Here is a 19474-nt window from a genome sequence, read left to right as displayed (position 1 = left end):
CGAGAACATGGCGTACCTATGCTTCCAAGACGAACATATGAACAGAAATACGCTCGATGTGTTCTGTTGCCTGGGGTCGTGCCTCTTACACCATTATATTCCCCCCTCTTTGGCTTCTTTGTTCCTAGATACTTTTGGTTTGTCACTAGACCACAACAAGTAGCGCCGTCTATACGGATTGAAGATGATCCTTTATTTGATAGTGCATCTATGTGTCGTTCGTTGGCGCCACATGCTGCATATTATCTTCGTTGGCGGGTAAAAGAATCGATTCCGAAGTTTTTATATCGAACATGGCAATTTACATGTTGTTTGTAAATGTATCGTATATTCGAGAAAGCAGAGAATAAATGAACAAATACGAGGTGATAAAAATAATGATCAGTAGTCCATCTTTGCTTTCTTTCGGTGTCAAGATGTTGACGACGATGTCATTTCAGAATGTTTTTAACAACGAAGAAATTGGAACAGCTATTACTGATTTTGGAGCATTCGATACTCGCTTTCGTGCGATTTCTTTAGAAGGACAATTACCATCGATGGACAATTAACACCTTACCAAGAAAAGCTAGTTTGCTCATATCCTTTCATTGACTTTCACTATCTCACTGTGATATATTTGAAATCAATAAACCATTTTATCTCTAATTTAATCAATAATTTCTTGTATCATCTTCATACTCGTACAAGCTTTATCGAATGAAAATTTTTATTCTGTAGTAATATCACAATTATATCCAACGAAGGAAACGGTAGAAATTGCCGTTCGTGGAAAAAGTCACCGCTGGATCAACGCATTAGGCCGCACCTGCAAAGGCGCGCCTCTTTTGAACCAGTTCACGGGACCAATTACGCCCGCTCCGCAAACATGTCCTGTTGATTTTGTTGGGCCGCTTTTGGCGATGGCCACGTTTCCAAATCCATATAGGTAAGCTTGTCCCGACTCGCAACTGACGTGGGCCGCCTTCTTGCTTACCTACATACATGAAACATACATACGTCGTGTTGCGTACGGCTCGTCCTCCCGGAAGAATAATTCGAGGTCGATCAGGTGGATTTCCATACTATCATGGTTCTGTTTCAGACTTTCAGTCCACGATTTATGTACTTAGCGTGTCGTGCGAAGTTACAATGTATCATCTTGTTTATATGTTCGGCATCTGGCTAACTGCTTATACCATTTGACACGCTAGTGTTCTACTATCATTCTCGCAATTTCTGTTATTGACATTGGCATGATCACTCGATACGATTGTAATACCGGAGACCAGTGACGCGTACCTACTTCTGTCCAAGGATACTACGATTGCGAGCTGTATATAGAGAATAAGATTAGCGCCAAGGAAAACCAGAATAATGAAATTACGCGTGGGGAGCTTTAGTACAAGATCATTCATTGCTTCTAAAGTTTCCTTCAAAGCGATTGATAGCTCAAATCCTACGGTAAAATTTTAATAGATCTTTGTTTGCCTTTTTAATTGCTAAATACAAATGAGATACTTTATCCTCGAAGGAATTAACTTTTATGAATTAGCCTTATTGTTGTAGTCGCTAAATTTGCAACTATTTAAAACCACGTTAATGATTTTATACATTGCTCCATGACTAAATGATAAAAATGAATATACCTAGTATTTCTAAGTGTGTATACATTTCTTTAAACTGTTCTTTCTTTTTCAGTTCGTTACATTTTACGTAAATGAAATGCAAAATTCTCTGAACGCCAGTAGTTTTGAGCTATGCAGTCGTGCCAGTAGTACCTATTACGGTTTCACTGTTGAGTGTAAACAGAGCGCATCAATGCAGTATTGAGTCATGGTATAACGATCGACGGCAACGTTAAGGATAATTATAATAGCGACACTGTCGCAACTGCTCTACGACGATGAAAGTGTTACTTAAGTACATCGAAGAAGAATCGATCAACACTTTCACATTCATAGAACATGTAAATATTATTCTCTTCCCTTTCCATTATTTCGTTAAGCAACCATTTTTGGTGCCGGACGAAGTAGGCGCGAATACAGATATTAAGATACAATATTTTGATTATGTTCACGGATGAATCACTTCACACGCACGCAATATAAGGTATTCACTTGGAACGTTGCATTTGCATATTAACCCCCAGTGCTAAGAATAGGCTTCTGAAAATGTATTTGGCGTTTCTGTTCAGATATATTTTTCGATAACCCGTGTAGGATGAATGTTAAATTTTCCTTTCAATTTGTTCAGCTTAATCGACGTTAAATTTTAAATGTCACGCAGACATGATTCTCAGATACATATTCATAGATTAAAAAAGATTGTTTAATAGAGAATTTCATATTTAAATCAGCAGTTTGTTTGTAATTAAAATCTCATAACATTCTGTTGATCGTTGAAAGCTAATGTTACATATTAATGTTGTACATGCTAATTATTCCATTAATATTTATTATTGATCAGAGGTTGAACTCGAAGTTGAACTTTGTTCAAATCTTAAAGAAATACAGTCATTGGGATTATTTATATATTATTTCGTTATATAATATTGTTCTTAGTTAGATATTTACTAAATAGAATACATTTATGATACTATGATAGATTTCTTATAGTCAGTTTTACAGACTTCATGAAGAATTATCTGTGACCCCGTGACCGATTTTGTCGAAACGCGGATGTCCTTGTCTCTCGCCACAATATCCCTTACAGGTATTGTCCCTGATTCGATCTTTGTCCTTGCTCTGACAAAGGGATCCTTTAGCCATATACAGTCAAGCTATCTCGTTCCTGTTCCATTCAGAATTTACTTTTAACATGTTTCGCGACGATTAGTTCCGTTACAGGAATAGTTCATTACTACGATAAAGAAATTAGAAATATAAATACTTGCCTACAATTTTTAAAATACACACCTACAAAAATATATCGATTAACAGATTCGTTACAGTTCATTAGTAAATTAAAAAAGGAGATTTCATATATTTCAATTTGACATTTCCGAATATCTCATCATACTTTATATCTTTTCCCATTTCTTTAAACAAAACTTGGTAATGGTATATCAATTCGGACAATCGATTTGCCTATGGAACAGGCTACTGGCCCCAGATTGGATTCAACTCGATCTCATCGGTACCAATAGTTCGGGTGTGCTTCGTGCTGCTCCGGCGATCTTCGTCTCCCACTGGGAGCACTCCAGCGGCTGGGAGATCCATCAGAAAGCGCTCCACGGACGAACAGTATCGTGAGCGCTGGCCACGGCAGCATGCGCGGGAATTTGGTTTGCCGTTCGTTTTTCGATTATCCACGCTGTGGCATTTTACTCGTCACTTGACGACTTGTTCAACGACGATTTAAACGACTTCTCTTCTTCTTGTCACGTGTGCACTCGTACTTGTAATCGAAAGAACAAGATATCGAAGAATTGTTATCCACTTGATCTATCTATCTACGGTTTTGAAAGCAGCGGTCATTGGAGTATCGATAAGAATCAGGTGAATGTAAACACCGCTCTTCTTTTCCTTTTTCACCCGCTGACTCTTGCTCTTCGCTAAATTCAAATACATCTTATTCTACGTTATTCTCTTTCGTTGCTTACCGCAATTCTGAAACGCGTGTACTTTCTTAGAGAAGGCTGGCCGCTCCATCGAACCGCTTTTTGCTCGAGGATGTTACGAGACTAGCATTGTCAGCTTCTTACGTAATTTGCCGTGCACGAGTACCGATGGGAATCTTCCCAGTGCATCGGCTGTAAAGACACGTTTCTAGTCTATGCCTCTCTTTTCCTCTCATTACGTGTTCTCCATACCAGATCGATGTTATTTGATTTTGTTTACACTTGCATGTTAATTCGCAATTAGATTACCGATGTTTAGAACCGACAGTTTTACATGATTGTTAGATCGAATTAATTTCATAACGAGACTTGGTCAATGATCAGTTGCCATGGTTTGAGTACAGTTAACACGAAAGCAGAAATGCGATTTATTTTTTTTTAACTTCACGGAAGAGCGGTCAGATATTTTCTTCCTTGAAATTCTAAATGCATCAAGTTATTTAATTCTCTACTCCACCGTTTCTTCGTTTGCATTAAAGTTATTTACAGTTAAATGAATTCGAACAGTATATTTTGTTTTAAGCAATACATTTATTTTTCTTTTATAACTTTTACAAAATGTGTAATAAAAGTGATACTTTTTCTTTTTTTTAGAAGAAAATTGGATGATTGAGAGATATGAGAGATGTCACGTATAAACTTGCCGCGCTTATTTTGCCTCAAAATGGCGACGTCCTTGTCGAGGTCACGTGTTCATCGCATTACAGGCATACCACCCACGAGTGTCCACCTGTTCTCCGATCGCTCTATTTATCTGTCGCTTTTCGTTCTTCAGCCATGCATTTAAATCACCGACGACATGTCGAACGGTGATTTAAACGCAATCACCGAACAATCGCGTTCGCTGCTCGATTTACGATCCACGTAATTTAAGACTCACAGTCTTCTACCACTTGTATTGTCTGCCGTTGTGCTTTCGACTCTCATCGTGACATTTCCGATTTTTCACTTAAAAATTTAGTAAAACAGATAGAGAAAGATCCTCGATAAAAACTATCATCTCAGAAGATTCGTGGTTCACGTAGTTCATAGTTCTCCCACTTAAAAGGATGTAAAAGAGAAACGATATTAGAATAATATTTAAAAAATATTACTAACTAGTATCCTCTTCCATGATGGAAGTCGAGAAACTTCGTTCCGTTCGCTGTGACAATAGAGCAGAAAAACGTCCTCCGCCTTGGACAGATTTCACTTGTTCAGCCGCACACCAGTGTGACACATGCCTGACGTCACGTGCATATCCAATGAGAAAAGACCGACACGGTCGTATATAGAATCGCCGTTGGTGCGTGATGTCAATACGAATCGCTCCTGCTTTTTAACTTAGTCTCGATCGACGTCGTCTCTTCATTTACGAGATCTCTTTTCGTTCTCTCTCCCTCTCTCTCTTTCTCACTACTTTGTAAAGTACGTTAATTATCGCTGACCGGAACGTCAATGCGTGCCGGTTTGAAGTGGCCGACGATTATTTTCTCTGGTAGCCGTCATTTGCTTTAAGACGGCACATTATAAGCCTAGATTCTAGGGGAAAAAATCGTGATACTTACGTACCTGTTCCAGCCAGGACAGGGAGAGCTCGTGCGTAATTCCAACCGCAAGGACGCAAGTGTTCAATGGCGTAGGCCGATGCTTTCGTTCAATCTTCCTCCATTAATTATAATTTATTAATATAATGAATAGTTTCGGTATTCATCGCCGATAATATTATATTGATCGTATTTTAGATAGTTATACAAAGAATTGCACGAGTTAGAATTCAGCGTCTGAATCACAATTCATCATCTGTCTTTATTTTTTAAATCACCTGCAACTTAACAAAACAAATTTCACAAGTATTTTTTCAATATATTTTGAATAATTTACGAAATTTCTCTGAAGATTCTAATTTTGTAATAGGCATATATTTACCTATCTCTTCATTAGTATATTCTTGGGCCAAAGGGTTAAACGATATAAGAAATACGCCACTGTCGTCGGAAACTGGTCGTACGTGGCACACGCGTGTCTTTTAACCATCTCGATATCGTATCGCAGCCCATATCGAGGTGGCCGCGACCACAGACCCGCGCGCCACAGCGGCCTTCGACTTCCATGCAGAAAGAGCGTCCTGATGAATTATTATGCCCCGCCTATGCACATACACACGATTACTAGACATACGTGGTCACGATTACGCTAGAAGCGTTAAATAGGCTGCATCTTCGATGACTTCCATCGGATCGAGATGACCCTGTTGTTTCTTACATCCTGATTACCCCAATGATTCCCGGGACTGGCAAATTGCGGCTCGTTTCAACTACTTCGTTATTCTATTCTATTTTTGAATAAATATATGTACCTTTTGTACGAGAAGTTGAGAGGAAAAGTGAATTGAAGGGAAAACTATGAGGGAACATTAATAGAGGAATCGACACGCTACTAAATATTAAACAAATTATTATACATATTCATAAAGGTTCAAGAATCCATAAGAAAATATTATACATAATATAGAGATCAGGATCATAGCGATCTTTATTTATTATATAGATTTATTTATTTATTGTGATTGAAACGGAAAACTATAACTATTTAATTAGAACTTAATGTAGTAATGTGATGTAGCTAAAGACAACTAAATTGATAGTTTACAACTCAACTTACAACTTACAACTTACAACTCATGAGTAACGATTAACTTGCAATTATTCGCAGCTTCCTCGCAGCTATTAACTATTTACTATTTACTATCTACTATTTACTATTTACTACCTACTATTTACTATCTACTATTTCCTATTTACTACTTACTGTTGAATATCGACTATTGATCACTCTCCTCACCAAGACATTCTTTTGATACCAGAGTTTTCAGTACTATTACGACGTACACGAGTTTTACAGCTGTTGACCCAAGATGGTCAAATGCACCTTTTCTAATTACACAATGTCCTAAAGGACCACGAACATCTGGCCCATAAGGATTTCCCATCATTCTCTGCCTGTCAGCACTGTTCTTACTTTCTACCTATAGTTCACCGGGTTTTCCCCAACGGTCTTTCCTCCATACTACAATAATTTTTCTTGACACCTAATTGTCGCCTTGTCGTCTTCTGCATAAATTCATATGATTTAACGAATTTATGATCTCTGGAAGAAAGATATGCATATTGTTATATTGAATTATTCCAGAAAAGTCAGGTAATCGGATAAGAAGGCAGACTTTTGTTGGAGGAATTCGTGAACCAATAATTCCACTTCCTGTCACGACAGCCTCTAACAGCACTAGGATTCACCAGCAGGCATGATCGAATGATGGAGGTGATTTCAACACGGCGATACGAGGCTCGTCCACCGTCAGCGAGCGTTCCACCGATTCTCGTGAGTAGATCTTCTCGTCTTTGTACCTACCTTATAAAGGTATAAATCATTTATTCCTGTGCTCACAGTCAGACGGACAGATATTGCTACAACCCTTTACATATACAGTCAGAGAAACGAGTTTAACCATGCGACTACTTTTTTTACTTTTCAGATCGACCCTGAGAATTCCGTGGCTTTGGTCAAAGAAGGTAATTCCTCGAACGTGATTGTCATGCATTGTTTGTTCGTGATGCGGACGTTCGAGTCGTGATTCAAATAACTAGATACAAGATAAGAAGGAAGGCGTGTCGCGCGCGAACCGAGGTCTGGCAAACATTTACCGTGAAGCGTATTAACATCAGCGAAGTTCCTCTTATTCTTGTTCGACGTCGCGAAACGGATCACTGCAATCATCGACGTCTACTCGCACCATTTCGCCCCTCTCCTTCTCAGCTCTTCTTCGTCTTTTTTCTTTTTTTACCTCCCTTCTCTCTCTCTCTCTTTCTCTCTCTCTGCCTCCCATTCTTATTCATTCAGTTAGAAAGATTGGTTTTTCGCAATAACGTCGGCATTGTATAGTCCAAGTGGAAAGAGTACTCGCTTCCGCTTTCAGAGGAATGGGAGACTCGAAAGAAAAAAGAAATAACGACCACCAGGCAGATCGAGACGAGAGTGAAGCGACAGGTTGTACTCGAGGATGGCGAGGTCGTGGTCGATTCAGGGCCTCTGGTTACCACGAATACTACCGAAGACGTCGAGCAACAGGAGCATACCACGCAAGAAGTAAGGCTATTTCGAATAACTGAAATATAATAATAAAACCTTCGTATTACTGCCATTTTACCGATCTTTCGTTTCAGAGACGAACAACCGGTGATCAACCACAAGAAGTTGAATGGCCAACAGGTGGAAGAAACTCTGCCGATGCCGGTAGCATTGTCCAGAAGGAATTAAACGAGACGGTAGTGAGGAGTCGCGAGGAAATCGAGGAGAGGCTGGAGACAGAAGATCGTCAACAATTGGGAGATATCTCGGACGAGGTACATATATCGACGCGACACACCCACATCTAAATTCCACCTGCGCGTGCCGCGATACGCTGGTGTAGTACACGTTCTTTCTCTTTCTTGCCGCGTAAAGGTCAGCTCGCCTCTCGCCAAGGCTCATCCCACATGTATTCACTACGGTAGGTACCCGTGGATCACAAATACGGTGCCCTCTTTTGACCAACTTCCTTTCCCGGTCTGGAAAAATTTCGAGTTCCGGATTTATCCAGTACACCGATTTCTGACTCGCCCAAGGCCAACGTGGACAAAACGGTACATTATGGAACTCGGGGGACGTGTTCGTTTCTATTTGGTCTACTAAATTTGCGAATGACGATTTCTTTAAAGTGTGCCGTACAAGCTTTCTCCTGGAGAGGAGAAATGTATTTGAAGTGCTGCTTAACATCATAATTGAGAAATTTTACGGGCGACGAACAAAACAAACAGAGATGTGAAGAAAGTATGCAGTACGACTAGATTAGGCGTGTACATGCAGACACTTTTCAAATGAAATGTACAGAAAGATCATGTAAGTCTGAAGTTTCTCATAGCTTGTTGAATTTGACAATGCTGACTCTTTATCTTAAAGTATACGCATACACTTAGACTAGTTGTATCCTCTTTTTCTCTTCGCACGTTCGTTTATATACCGTGCAAAAGCTCTATAAGCATCGATTCTAATTCCTTTGTATATTTTCATTTCACACCTTTGTTAAACTTCGTCTCACACTTACGTATGACTATTCGCAACAATGTCCGCGGTACTCTTCGCTCAAGAGCGAATTCCTCTAGGGATCGACAAAGCCAGAAATTTCTAATTTTTCTGACGGTCTGTCAAACATCGTCAAAAGGCATCTGTGAACGCTTGTCGGCGGATGATTAATGGAGCCTGAGCGGAAAGAGACGAACACGGAAGGCAGCGACTGTGCATCAAGAGGAGGCGAGCAACAGGTGTATCGTGTAGCCAATCGTATTTGTCACGTTGCTTATCGTAAATCTATGTGGTAACAAATCGAGTAGATCGGAGAATCTTTACCTCGTGGAATATCCTCGTGAAATACCAACGAACGTGCAAATAATCACACGAATCGATAATAGGTAAAGCATACTGTTTTTCTGCGGAGATTACACTGACGCTTAAAAATGAAAAACTGGAAACATCGTTAAAAGGCCGAGCTCGAAAGAACAGCATGAGGAGAAGATGGAAGCTAGTTGGATTAGACTTTAGGACGAAAGTGTGAGATCGTCTCTAGAGTCGATCGAGCGTGCAACGAGGCTTACCGGTTACTAGCGGTTACGATAGAAGAGGAAATATCTCTCGTTGGAGGGGACTGACTTCTGCATTGCAAAAGCCAGGCAACAGGTATTCGCGTTCGCGCATGAACGATTCAGAAACGAAGAGGTCGAATTGTTCTGGATGAAGAAGAACGAAAGGAAAGAGAGGCTGATCGGCTGTATCGGCTGATACGCGAAGTAGGGATACCTACGGAGAAGAAGCAGAGAGCAAGAGAAAGGAGAACTAAGGAAGGAGAAGTCACAGGAGAAAGAGCGACAAAGAGGCACGACTCATCGAGAAGTGGAAGTCGATGATCTCTCGACTTTGCTCTCCCTTCACCGAATGGCGACGAACGAGCTGAGATGCCACGATCGCAGTCATAGCAGCTGTTCCGTGCTCGACTATCTTCGACGTTCCTATCTGGTCGCGACCGACATACGTTTCACAGATTACTTTCCTTGTTCTGATCCGTTTACCGGCGATTACAGGATATTACGTGATTCTACACGGTGATAACGTTCATTCTCGCCCCCCTATCTTCTTCTTTGACAGAGCGCCGATACGACGACCAACACCTGAGATCAGATATGATTCCTCGTGGATCTTTCGCTGGTATTTTGTAAAACTGTTAAATGTTTGGTGTCGTTTGGGTGTTACAGTGGTACAAACGGTAATTCGTGTCTATAAAATGGATCATATAGGAAACTGATCGTATTTCAAGGGACTACACCCACAGGTTATTTTTTTCTCACTTATTTCTAATTATTTGTAACATGGAAAGATATCTGATGATGTTTCAAGCGTTTCAATAAAAATGTAAAACGAGGATAACTTTCTTATGATAAATACCTATTTTTATAAGCGTGTGGAACGTGCGAAGGTCATTTTAGCCTTTCTTTTTTTTTCTTCTTCTTCTTAATTTGGATATGAATGATAAAGGACATCCTTATGAGTCGTCAGGTGATCTGCGTGTAAACTGAATTCGTGTAATTCTTGTCAAAAAATAAACTCGACAATCTACGTTAATCACTTACATTTAATTTCAATTCGAGCTTTTCAAGTGATCAATGTCGATTAAGTGTCGAGCTTAAAAACAACCTATTTCATATGTAAAACATTAATTACTTAGGTGACCTTTAATGACCTCGACCAATGCAGGCCATTCTGTTCGCTTTGCTTAAATTGATGGCAACCTTCAAACGTTGCGAATATCTTCACCTACAAGCGAGTTTCTCTCGTTGCGTAATATCTATATTTAAAATATTTTCCTTCTTATTTTAATATCATCTTTTAATATAATTCTCTATATCAGAACTTTATATTTAGTCATTCAGGTCATATGGAAGTACTGGGACATTTGATGATATTTGGTACAAATTGAACACTTTTCACTGCTTTTACTTTTTAACTATTTTATTATAAAATAAAGTGAAATTTGTTACAGTTTTTCAAAAAATATAACGAGTAGGTGTACTGATACCTATGGCCAATAGTGGACCTAATAGCGATTAAATTTTACGTTGATATATATTTCTTTTCGACTTGATCCAAGATTGTAGCTTTACATTTATTGTCGCGGATGTCGAGTGTTGTGACCTTCGCTGTTAGAAACACCTTTCTTTCCACTTGTTCGCGAAGGGACCGCGTGCGAGAGCCGGACGATCCGGTTTATCGCGGACGAGATTTCGGAACGCGAGGTGATTTCCAGCGGATAATAACTGGCCGGACCTAACTGGCTAAACGGTGACTCGTCTGGTTTCAGGCGTACCAGAAGGCTGTAAGAAGTAACCGGGGCGATCTGAGAGTGGCCCTTGCTGAATCTTCCAAGCAGTTGGCGTCTCAAACGGGTCCCAGGGTCGTCCAGCACACGACCAAGTCGAACAAGGTGATCGACACTGAGAAAACCTTGGAAAAGAAGGAGCTTAAGGCCGATGGATTGATCGTTACTGAGAGGAAACGAACGGTTGAGCATGAGGAGGTTTGTTTCTTCAAATATTCTCTTGTTCCTGGCTATCGTGTCTTTTTCTGTGATCTTCGACGGTTTTATAATTGAAGAGTACGATGGAAGAGCACCGGTCCCTCGAGTTACATTATTCATTTCTTACAGGAGTTTTAAAATTCAGTGCATTATCAATCAATTCGATATTACTAACATTTTCCTGTTGTTATTTGGTTTTTTACTAAACTTTGTCAAACACGAGTTACGATAATTGAATTATATAATTATATAATAATTATAATTGATATCGATGTTAATCGTAGATTAAAGACCACGAGGTTCCCGATGACGGAAGCGACATAAATGGTGACGACGCGTCGGAGAAAAAAAAGGAAAGCTCGCATAGGTTCGTTAAAAAGAGGGACGAGGACGTGGTCGACTATATCTCAGGTGGCGAGAGGGTCGCCCGTGAAATGCGCTACGTCGCAGAGACCACCGAGGGAGAACGAATTGGAGATTGGACATCATCGCCTACAGCCATGCGAACTACTCGTTTCCATAAACATTCTGGTACTTCTTTTCTTTTTTAATTTTATATAAATTTACATCAAGTTCCAAAAACGCCCTTTAGGAAATTTTCTGCTATTTAACCATCGTTAAAGTGCGCTAATATGCCGTGAGAATCGACCCATTAATCTTTTCGAGATGGACTTTTCTTTTAAAGATAAACTTTCTAATAAACGATAGAAATGCAACGATTATTATTACAGGCTTTCCCGGAGAGAGCTTCCCAACACGGAAGGATGTTTTAACAAAAAAACCATTGGATTTTGAGGAGGAAGATGAAGCGAGAAAGTTTGAAACGTCTAAATGGTTGGAGAGCCATTTTGGTAGCGAGTCGCGTTCTTCTCATGGATCCATCGATGCTGACGACTCTCCTCTTCCAACTAGCGCGAATACCAGCTACATTAACATTACTATGAAGTCTTGTGCCCCTAAGGAACGGGATTATCAGAATGTGAACTCTAATCGACATCAACGACGCAGTACTGGTCGTGATTCAGCGTCACCTTCGGGATATTTTCACGGCATAAGCGAGTGGTCTGAGAGATACCAAGGGAAAGGTATTACAGGATTAAAATATACCTCGTCGGGGTATCATTTACAACTTTGTGATATTTTATATAATTTATAACGTAATTTTTGGTATTATTAAACATTTACGTATATTATCTAGAGAGACAAAGTCAAGCAAGAACAAGTTCTCCGCAATACGTCGAAGCAGCTCATACAAACGGATATGCTCAGGATCACTCAAGGAACCAAGGTGAATCGACGTACTCAAAAACTTATGAATCTGTTCTTCGTCGCGAACACCAAGAATCGTTTGATCGACCACGTACTCCACCATCTCCACCTGTTCGACGAAGGTCGAAAGAACAGGTATGTATCTTTCATATCTTTTATGTTTGTGCATCGATTATACTCTGTTGCAATATATTATATCAGAACTTTATATTTAGTCATTCAGGTCATATGGAAGTACTGGGACATTTGATGATATTTGATACAAATTGGACACTTTTCACTGCTTTTACTTTTTAACTATTTTATTATAAAATGAAGTGAAATTTGTTACAGTTTTTCAAAAAATATAACGAGTAGGTGTACTGATATCTATGGCCAATAGCGAACCTAATAGCGATTAAATTTTACGTTGATATATATTTCTTTTCGACTTGATGCAAGATTGTAGCTTTACATTTATTGTCGCGGATATCGAGTGTTGCAATATATTGTAAGGATATTGTTCATTTTAGTGGATAACGAGGTCTGAAGAAAAGACCAGTTTAAACGACTCGATACCAGGTCGTACTACCAGCCCAGTTCACGTCGTACAAAGAACTTGGGAAAGTCGCAATCGAAATGTCCAAGAGCAGGCAGTGGAGCGAGACAACTGGAAGAAATCAACGTCGAGATCTCGATCAACGTCACCCATGCCAGAATTGAATTCACGCGACAGTAAAAAATCAACTGAATTTTCGACTTCGACTCCTGCTCGTCCCGCAAAAAGTAAGTATTAAAGGCATTTGAAATGGATGTTCTTTCTTAAGACGATGATATTTATATATATTTTAAATGTTCAAGGTTCGGGACATTCGAAATATAAGATCGGCGAGTCTTTCAGGAAACTAGTAGGGAAATTGCGCTCTGCTAGCAGCGAAAGGAAGAATAAACGGTCCAATAGCAGCTCTATTTCTCAATTGACTCAGACTGACGACAGTGGGCCGACCTACATGCAGTACAATGTGATCGACAAAAACATTCCTCTGATAAACGAAAGGGATACCGAGGAAAAGCCTCCTGAAAGACCACCTAGGAACCATGCTACCGTGAACAATAATTCGAATAAGATCTCGAAAACAGCGAAAACTAGCGCCCAAGTGGTACAAGAACAATGGCAACGCAGCGAATCAACGCCACCATTGCACAGGTATTACCTCGGAGAGGATCCCTTCGGAGGAAGCATCTACGGCCGCGAAAAAGGATACCGAGATGCGAGAAGATCTGGGAAACCACGTGGTAGAGCTACCGCTGAAACCGAGTACAGGTAACTAAACTAAGTTATAAGAAAGAAAGAATATTAAATGGCTAATCGTTGCATATGGGTTAGCTATGTCTGCAAGTTAATCGTTAAAAGTAAGAGCAGCGGTATCGTATTGCCTGGCTGCGAAAGAAAGGCGTAATCGTATGAGCGTCGAAAGACATTTCAGTAAGCTGATACAGATTTACGTAATCGAATCCGTAGAACGGTGTGCTTCATTGCTTGTTCAATTACGTATGTATGTAGAATAGATGTACAAGTAAGACATTTCGCGACGAAACGTCGGTCGCTTCGGATGCTGGGTGAAGGCTGCATGAAAGGGAGCATGTCTCTATGCCGCTATGTAGTTTCGTATGGGCTCGTCAGCCATCTCGGAGAACGATTGCTCCACAGTCAATTGTCGAATCGACGCGTTTCAGCGTCGCATCCAGTTCACTTGGCAGGTTTAGCAAGTCAACCAGTCGGCTAGTCAACGATCACGAGCGAGAGGAACATTTTAGGAGCACTCAAACCTTGCCGAGGAACCTGCATGCCGGGGGACAATACGTACGGTCGCAGACTCTAGCAAGACGCCAGCAACCGGTTTCTAATGCAATCAAATTGGGAACGTCACACGCCATCGTTCCGTCATCGGGGAACCAGTCGCGTCAGTACGGAAGCATGATCAATATCTCCATCAAGAACACGGTTACGTCGCCAAAGGTGGCGGTACCGACCAACGTCCAACCGCCGGCCAAGCCGGAACGAAGCTACAGATCGTCGTTGTTACGTAGCAAGAGCTTTAACGTCGAAGCTGACAGAAACGGCACTGACACGGCACCCCCCAAAATACCGTACACATCTAACTTGCAATTAAATAGATTGGACGAGACACCTCCGTTGAAGAGTCCCGGCATTTTGGCCAGTATCAGTCGTAGTAACAGGGATTTGTTGAAAAGCAGCAGACACGAGTATTGAATAATTTTCATTAAGTCGATTTAAGTTGTTCAGTTGGAGACTTTTTAATAATTTTATAATGAACTGCTTTCTTCGATATAATTGAAGTGGAATCTATTATGCGATTATTAATTATCATATATGATTGTTTAAGATTTTTTGTTTGTATAGTGTAAAGTGTAGTATAGTGATATTAATATTGTCCATGTATATCGTGAGAAATAGACACGTTTTGTATGAATCAACGAGAGCGTGTTTTGTTCTAATATTTTCAGACAGGTTCTTATTACAGCACAGTTCATGCGAGATTTATTTAATTGTTTTCACTTACGTATTCAATTACAATCCAAGATTACATATCAGGTTGGTAGAGGAGGAGAATGAGATAGCGATAGCGATTCATGTTTAAGAATATGTGATTGAATGTAACGTTAAATTTCGGGATATTTTATTACTATATTATATTAATACAAAGTGAAATTACAATTGTCCAGATTTGTTGCATTTATAGCGTTTATTCCGTAATCATCAAATGAAATATATTAAATAGTACATACAGATTCCTTCGATACAATGTGAAAAGTTTTTAATAAATCACAGGATATAGACGTTAAGTAAACAATATCTATGTATTAATATCATGATTAATCCATTCTTAACGACTTTGCAACAAAATTCGGAAGATTTTAATAAAATTAGATTTTTAAAGATTCATATTTATTTCGATCCTTTCTTCTTATTTGTGCCACTATTTCGATATAGTTTTCGCTGCTTTTTAACAGCAAGCGTTAAAAGAACAACATTTACGAGATACAGACTAACACAAACTACACAAATATTGCTTAATTTGTACAAAATGTAAGCCAGATAAAGCGTACCAAGGTTCGCACAGATTTCTAATATTACGACAAGGGCTGATGTAACATACTTATTTGATATACCTAAAAAATTTATTAAAATGTTGTTAGAAAACGAAAAATTATATTTTTTCTGCCCAGGCTTATGACATCATTATTATTGAATCACAAATACGATACGTACTTAGTATTGCGACCAAAAGATAAAACATTAATCCATATATAGAATTTGGCGCGTATAAAAGAGATGTTTCTGAAATTATTCCAAAACCTTTCCCATATCTGTAATAAAGTCAATTAGTTATTAGCTATATACAGCTCTTTAAAAATGAATGATAATTCACCAAGTATTTTTAAGTTGAAAAATATAGACAAAAAAGTATTAATGTTTCTTACAAAATTATCTTCATTGAGTATCATAAGAGAGTTAATTCAAAATTCGATATGAACGCATGCGCAAGAATGAAGAAGGCTGATTTCTATGTAAAACACTGTACGATAAATAAACATACAAAAACAATGTACAGTGCGTGCATTTACAGTTATAAAAATATATCAATCTACGAAGTACCAAAAATTTGAAGTTAAATAAATTCGTATATTTATAACCTTAAAAAATAGTTGCATCAATTAGAACACGAATTACGTTGTGGACAAGTTTTCTAGATTTTTTTCGTGCACAAAATTGTACGAGTTTTATATCAACAAAATTATATAATACATGTTTTAAAACTAAACAACCTATACTTACTTGGAAGAAAATGCTTTGGTGCAACTAATATGTTCGTTAATATCACACACTGCTTCGTACAAATCATTCTCTTCCTTTGCTAATTCCACGTAATATGCATAGTAAGAAAGAGCAAAACCTATGATACATGTTGTGATAATTTTAGCGTTTAATTTTCGTATAGATTTCTTGATTGTAGTCATGATTCAATTATATGAATAACAAGTAAATTTGAATTAAATTTGAATACACTATTTTGAAAGAAAATTGACTGATCGAGTTATTTATTCACACTTGATAATTTTTTAAGCACTATGAATAGAAATTAATGTTCTTCGTGGAAGGAAATAATACAAATACGACGATCGATAATCATACTGTGAAACGAAATGTAACATGGAACGTTGATTGGCGATGACCCTCTTCAGTATACTGAATGTCGAATGAGATTAATTTCCTTCCCACCACAAAATTATCCTTGTATAAAAGCAACAATCTGATCTGAGTCAAGTCATCCAAACATCGAATTATCATATTTACATACAACTGAATATGTAATTATATTGGATTTTTTGCAAAGTTAAGATTACTTTTGGTTAAAAACAACAAAATTTGAATCAATTGGAATACTTTATTTCTTAAGATTTGTACAATCCTTACAAGACTTTAAATTCATTTTTTTTTTAAGTGATACTGACAGCTTATAACCTGCAGAATGAACGAATATTTCTGATTTGTGTCGCGTTTGTTTTATTCCTTTACATGATGTACCTCATACAAAGTTTTTAGACTTATGAATATTCATTAATTCTTATGAATTAAATTTTTTACTTAAAAAAATGCTTCTTCCATTCAGATTTTATAAATAAGTGGTAACAAAAAATTTAGCGTGACAATATGTAAAATCCTTCCTGTAGTAGGATAGTATCTTATTTATCTATGTCTTAATTAGTACTGTCTATAGAGTACATAAGAACATATAGGAATTTTGTCACAAGAAAAAATGCAGATAATTGTAAATTAACTACATCATACGCTAGTGTTACTTATAAAAAAGATAAGAAATGTAGATTATTAGAATGTGTTATAGATATATGATAACCTCTTTATGTAGTTGGAATATTTGAATTTAATGAGACTTAATATAGTGTTTTATTCCTGTGGAGCCATTGCTCTCGCTTGAGCTCTTACACGTTTTTCATACTCCAAGCGATTTTGACTGTAATAAAAAATTCACATTTCCCATAATAATTTCATATACACACAAGTTTTACATCATATAAAATAAATATAATACCAATATATTGTATATGCTTCTGCTTGAGCTGGATCTTTGACATTTGGTTCATTTAATAAATCTTGTATACCAAGGAGAATTTGTTTAATTGTAATGGCAGGCCTCCAATCCTTTTCTTCGTCCAAGAGAGACAAACATACTGTTCCTGAAGGGTAGACATTTGGGTGAAATAAAGGAGGTTCAAATTTACATTTTGGTGGACTAGAAGGATAGTCATCCTTGAAGATCATGCGTAATTTGTACAATCCACCCTCCCATGGTGTCTGCGAAATTGAATGTTCAAATAATATCGTGAAAATGAATGTTAACGCTAATACTATGTGTTACAACTCACAGATTTTTTCCCTGGTATTGCACATTCCCAATTCATCAAGTTAAGTGTCCCATCTTGATTTTTAACAGGTCGTGCTACAAATCCCTTTACAAAAGTTAAATTATGTCTCAATACACATTACATGCAAAAAGATTGACGTTTATCCAAAACACATATCCATGTATACTATATACGTCCAGAATAACGCACGCGTTTCTGTATGCAAGGTTAGGATTTTTAACTGTTGAACTATTTTATCGAAAACGATTTTCTACCTCGATAACAAACAGTTGTTCATGATCAAATAATATTATAAAGAGATGTTTATTTATTAATGCGATTTTGTTTAAATAAATAATTCAATGTTCAGACTGACCAGAAGGAACATACACATTAATGATTGCAGTTGTAAAAAATAATATATCAAAAGGATAACTTACAAAAGGATGATCTTTCCTCCATGCTTTTCGCTCTTCGGCGAGCCTAGCAATCGCAATGCCTGACATTAATCTGCAACAATTTTACGTTATATTAGCGTAATGTATTTCGGCGCGAAATATAATCGGGACGTGGTGCGCAAACACCAATTGTGACATTACCACTAAGCTTATCGATAACAATCCACAACTTTGAATTCTGGGCACTTTCTGCGCCGAAATTTCATCAAATACTTAGTTACACAAGGGTGAAAGCGATTCTATTAGGGTGCGTGTTCAGAAAACCTATGGATTTGTAACCGTCCTCGGTGTTGTTCGGATCTCACTGTGAATTCTTTTTCGCAAACACAGCATCTGTTACACGGGGACCTCTGCTGGTAAAAGAGGACACGTGTCTTGGACAAGTCCTGCAGAGCTAAACCAATCAAAGTACATGTACATTTGTCCAATTCGTTGGTTGGCTGATTAATTTTAATTATATATATGCGTTTTTAGTTATTATTAATAAAAAATTCTCACTAACTCATAAATGTTAAATAATATATTTATTTTTAGAATTAATATATATATCTTTTTTGCATAATTTCTTAATATTATTAATAGAGAACAATATCTTTAAAATCGAACATTGTGAACTATTCAAATTGTTTAATCATATCTTTAAGGAAAACAAAAATATTAAAAATAATAAAATTAAATATATACATACTTGCAAGAAAAATGTAAGTCTTTACCATAATATTCGACTGTGTATATATGATTAAAGTAGCGTAATTTATTTTTAAGTCATTTGTTCTTCACTTTATGCTTTTTTATTTTATTTCATCAAACTTCTTACGTTTCATCTTTTATCTTAATCAGAAAGCATAGCATTACATGCATATACATATACAAATCAAATCAATAAAAAGGCATGAATATCCAGAAAATTATTAGATTGTTATATTATTTTGTTGTATATAGCAATTAAATGATAAATGTCGAAAAATATTCTTAGTAATCTTTTTGAATGAAATATCTTCCCAATGTATATTAACGTAATACATCTTGTATTTATACGGATATGAAATAATAATAATATTAATAAAACATACT

At 37.6% G+C, this 19474-nt stretch overlaps 3 protein-coding genes and 1 long non-coding RNA gene across 6 annotated transcripts; 1 reads left to right on the top strand and 3 right to left on the bottom strand.

The window, feature by feature from the left end:
• Positions 1–2507: 2507 nt before the first annotated feature.
• LOC143302590 (uncharacterized) lies at positions 2508–6776 on the bottom strand. Of its 3 annotated transcripts, none has more exons than XR_013058207.1 (3): positions 5510–6066; positions 2898–5411; positions 2508–2772 (listed from the first exon to the last, which is right to left on the bottom strand). It is a non-coding gene; the product is annotated as an uncharacterized LOC143302590 (long non-coding RNA). The 3 variants fall into 3 exon arrangements; XR_013058206.1 differs by lacking the exon at positions 2508–2772 and adding an exon at positions 6392–6776 and having other exon boundaries at positions 4113–5411; positions 5510–5730; XR_013058205.1 differs by lacking the exon at positions 2508–2772 and having other exon boundaries at positions 4113–5411; positions 5510–6138.
• On the top strand, positions 3339–15459 carry chas (chascon). The gene is made up of 12 exons (XM_033341962.2): positions 3339–3479; positions 6773–6961; positions 7116–7152; positions 7557–7726; positions 7804–7983; positions 11028–11243; positions 11528–11774; positions 11975–12328; positions 12442–12647; positions 13025–13277; positions 13353–13815; positions 14229–15459. The coding sequence occupies exons 2-12, from the start codon at positions 6893–6895 to the stop codon at positions 14764–14766; spliced, it is 2733 nt and encodes a 910-aa protein (XP_033197853.2). The 5' UTR covers positions 3339–3479; positions 6773–6892; the 3' UTR covers positions 14767–15459.
• On the bottom strand, positions 15241–16535 carry Vkor (Vitamin-K epoxide reductase). The gene is made up of 3 exons (XM_033341963.2): positions 16354–16535; positions 15787–15884; positions 15241–15686 (listed from the first exon to the last, which is right to left on the bottom strand). Exons 1-3 carry the CDS (start codon positions 16533–16535, stop codon positions 15463–15465), a joined length of 504 nt encoding a protein of 167 aa, XP_033197854.1. The 3' UTR covers positions 15241–15462.
• A 408-nt stretch (positions 16536–16943) lies between these two features.
• lwr (ubiquitin conjugating enzyme lesswright) lies at positions 16944–18713 on the bottom strand. The gene is made up of 5 exons (XM_033341964.2): positions 18542–18713; positions 18383–18452; positions 17964–18047; positions 17630–17892; positions 16944–17551 (listed from the first exon to the last, which is right to left on the bottom strand). The coding sequence occupies exons 2-5, from the start codon at positions 18446–18448 to the stop codon at positions 17485–17487; spliced, it is 480 nt and encodes a 159-aa protein (XP_033197855.1). The 5' UTR covers positions 18449–18452; positions 18542–18713; the 3' UTR covers positions 16944–17484.
• Positions 18714–19474: the final 761 nt, after the last annotated feature.

Source organism: Bombus vancouverensis, chromosome 4, assembly GCF_051014615.1.
Source record: "Bombus vancouverensis nearcticus chromosome 4, iyBomVanc1_principal, whole genome shotgun sequence".
In the NCBI taxonomy this organism is placed as follows: domain Eukaryota; kingdom Metazoa; phylum Arthropoda; class Insecta; order Hymenoptera; family Apidae; genus Bombus; species Bombus vancouverensis.
Note: the sequence above shows the minus strand (reverse complement) of the source record. Positions and strands in the feature narration are given on the sequence as shown.

What these genes read in the sequence shown, in the direction of transcription:
- chas (XM_033341962.2), top strand. Translation starts at nt 6,893, where the DNA reads ATGATGGAGGTGATTTCAACACGGCGATACGAGGCTCGTCCACCGTCA. An exon ending in CGTGGCTTTGGTCAAAGAAG is followed by an intron (nt 7,153 to 7,556) that starts GTAATTCCTCGA and finishes TTCCGCTTTCAG; the next exon opens with AGGAATGGGAGACTCGAAAG. An exon ending in TCGTTTCCATAAACATTCTG is followed by an intron (nt 11,775 to 11,974) that starts GTACTTCTTTTC and finishes TTATTATTACAG; the next exon opens with GCTTTCCCGGAGAGAGCTTC.
- lwr (XM_033341964.2), bottom strand. Translation starts at nt 18,448, where the DNA reads ATGTCAGGCATTGCGATTGCTAGGCTCGCCGAAGAGCGAAAAGCATGG. An exon ending in GGAGGAAAGATCATCCTTTT is followed by an intron (nt 18,048 to 18,382) that starts GTAAGTTATCCT and finishes ACTTTTGTAAAG; the next exon opens with GGATTTGTAGCACGACCTGT. An exon ending in GAAGCATATACAATATATTG is followed by an intron (nt 17,552 to 17,629) that starts GTATTATATTTA and finishes TTTTTATTACAG; the next exon opens with TCAAAATCGCTTGGAGTATG.
- Vkor (XM_033341963.2), bottom strand. Translation starts at nt 16,535, where the DNA reads ATGACTACAATCAAGAAATCTATACGAAAATTAAACGCTAAAATTATC. An exon ending in ACCAAAGCATTTTCTTCCAA is followed by an intron (nt 15,885 to 16,353) that starts GTAAGTATAGGT and finishes ACTTTATTACAG; the next exon opens with ATATGGGAAAGGTTTTGGAA. An exon ending in TCTTTTGGTCGCAATACTAA is followed by an intron (nt 15,687 to 15,786) that starts GTACGTATCGTA and finishes TAAATTTTTTAG; the next exon opens with GTATATCAAATAAGTATGTT.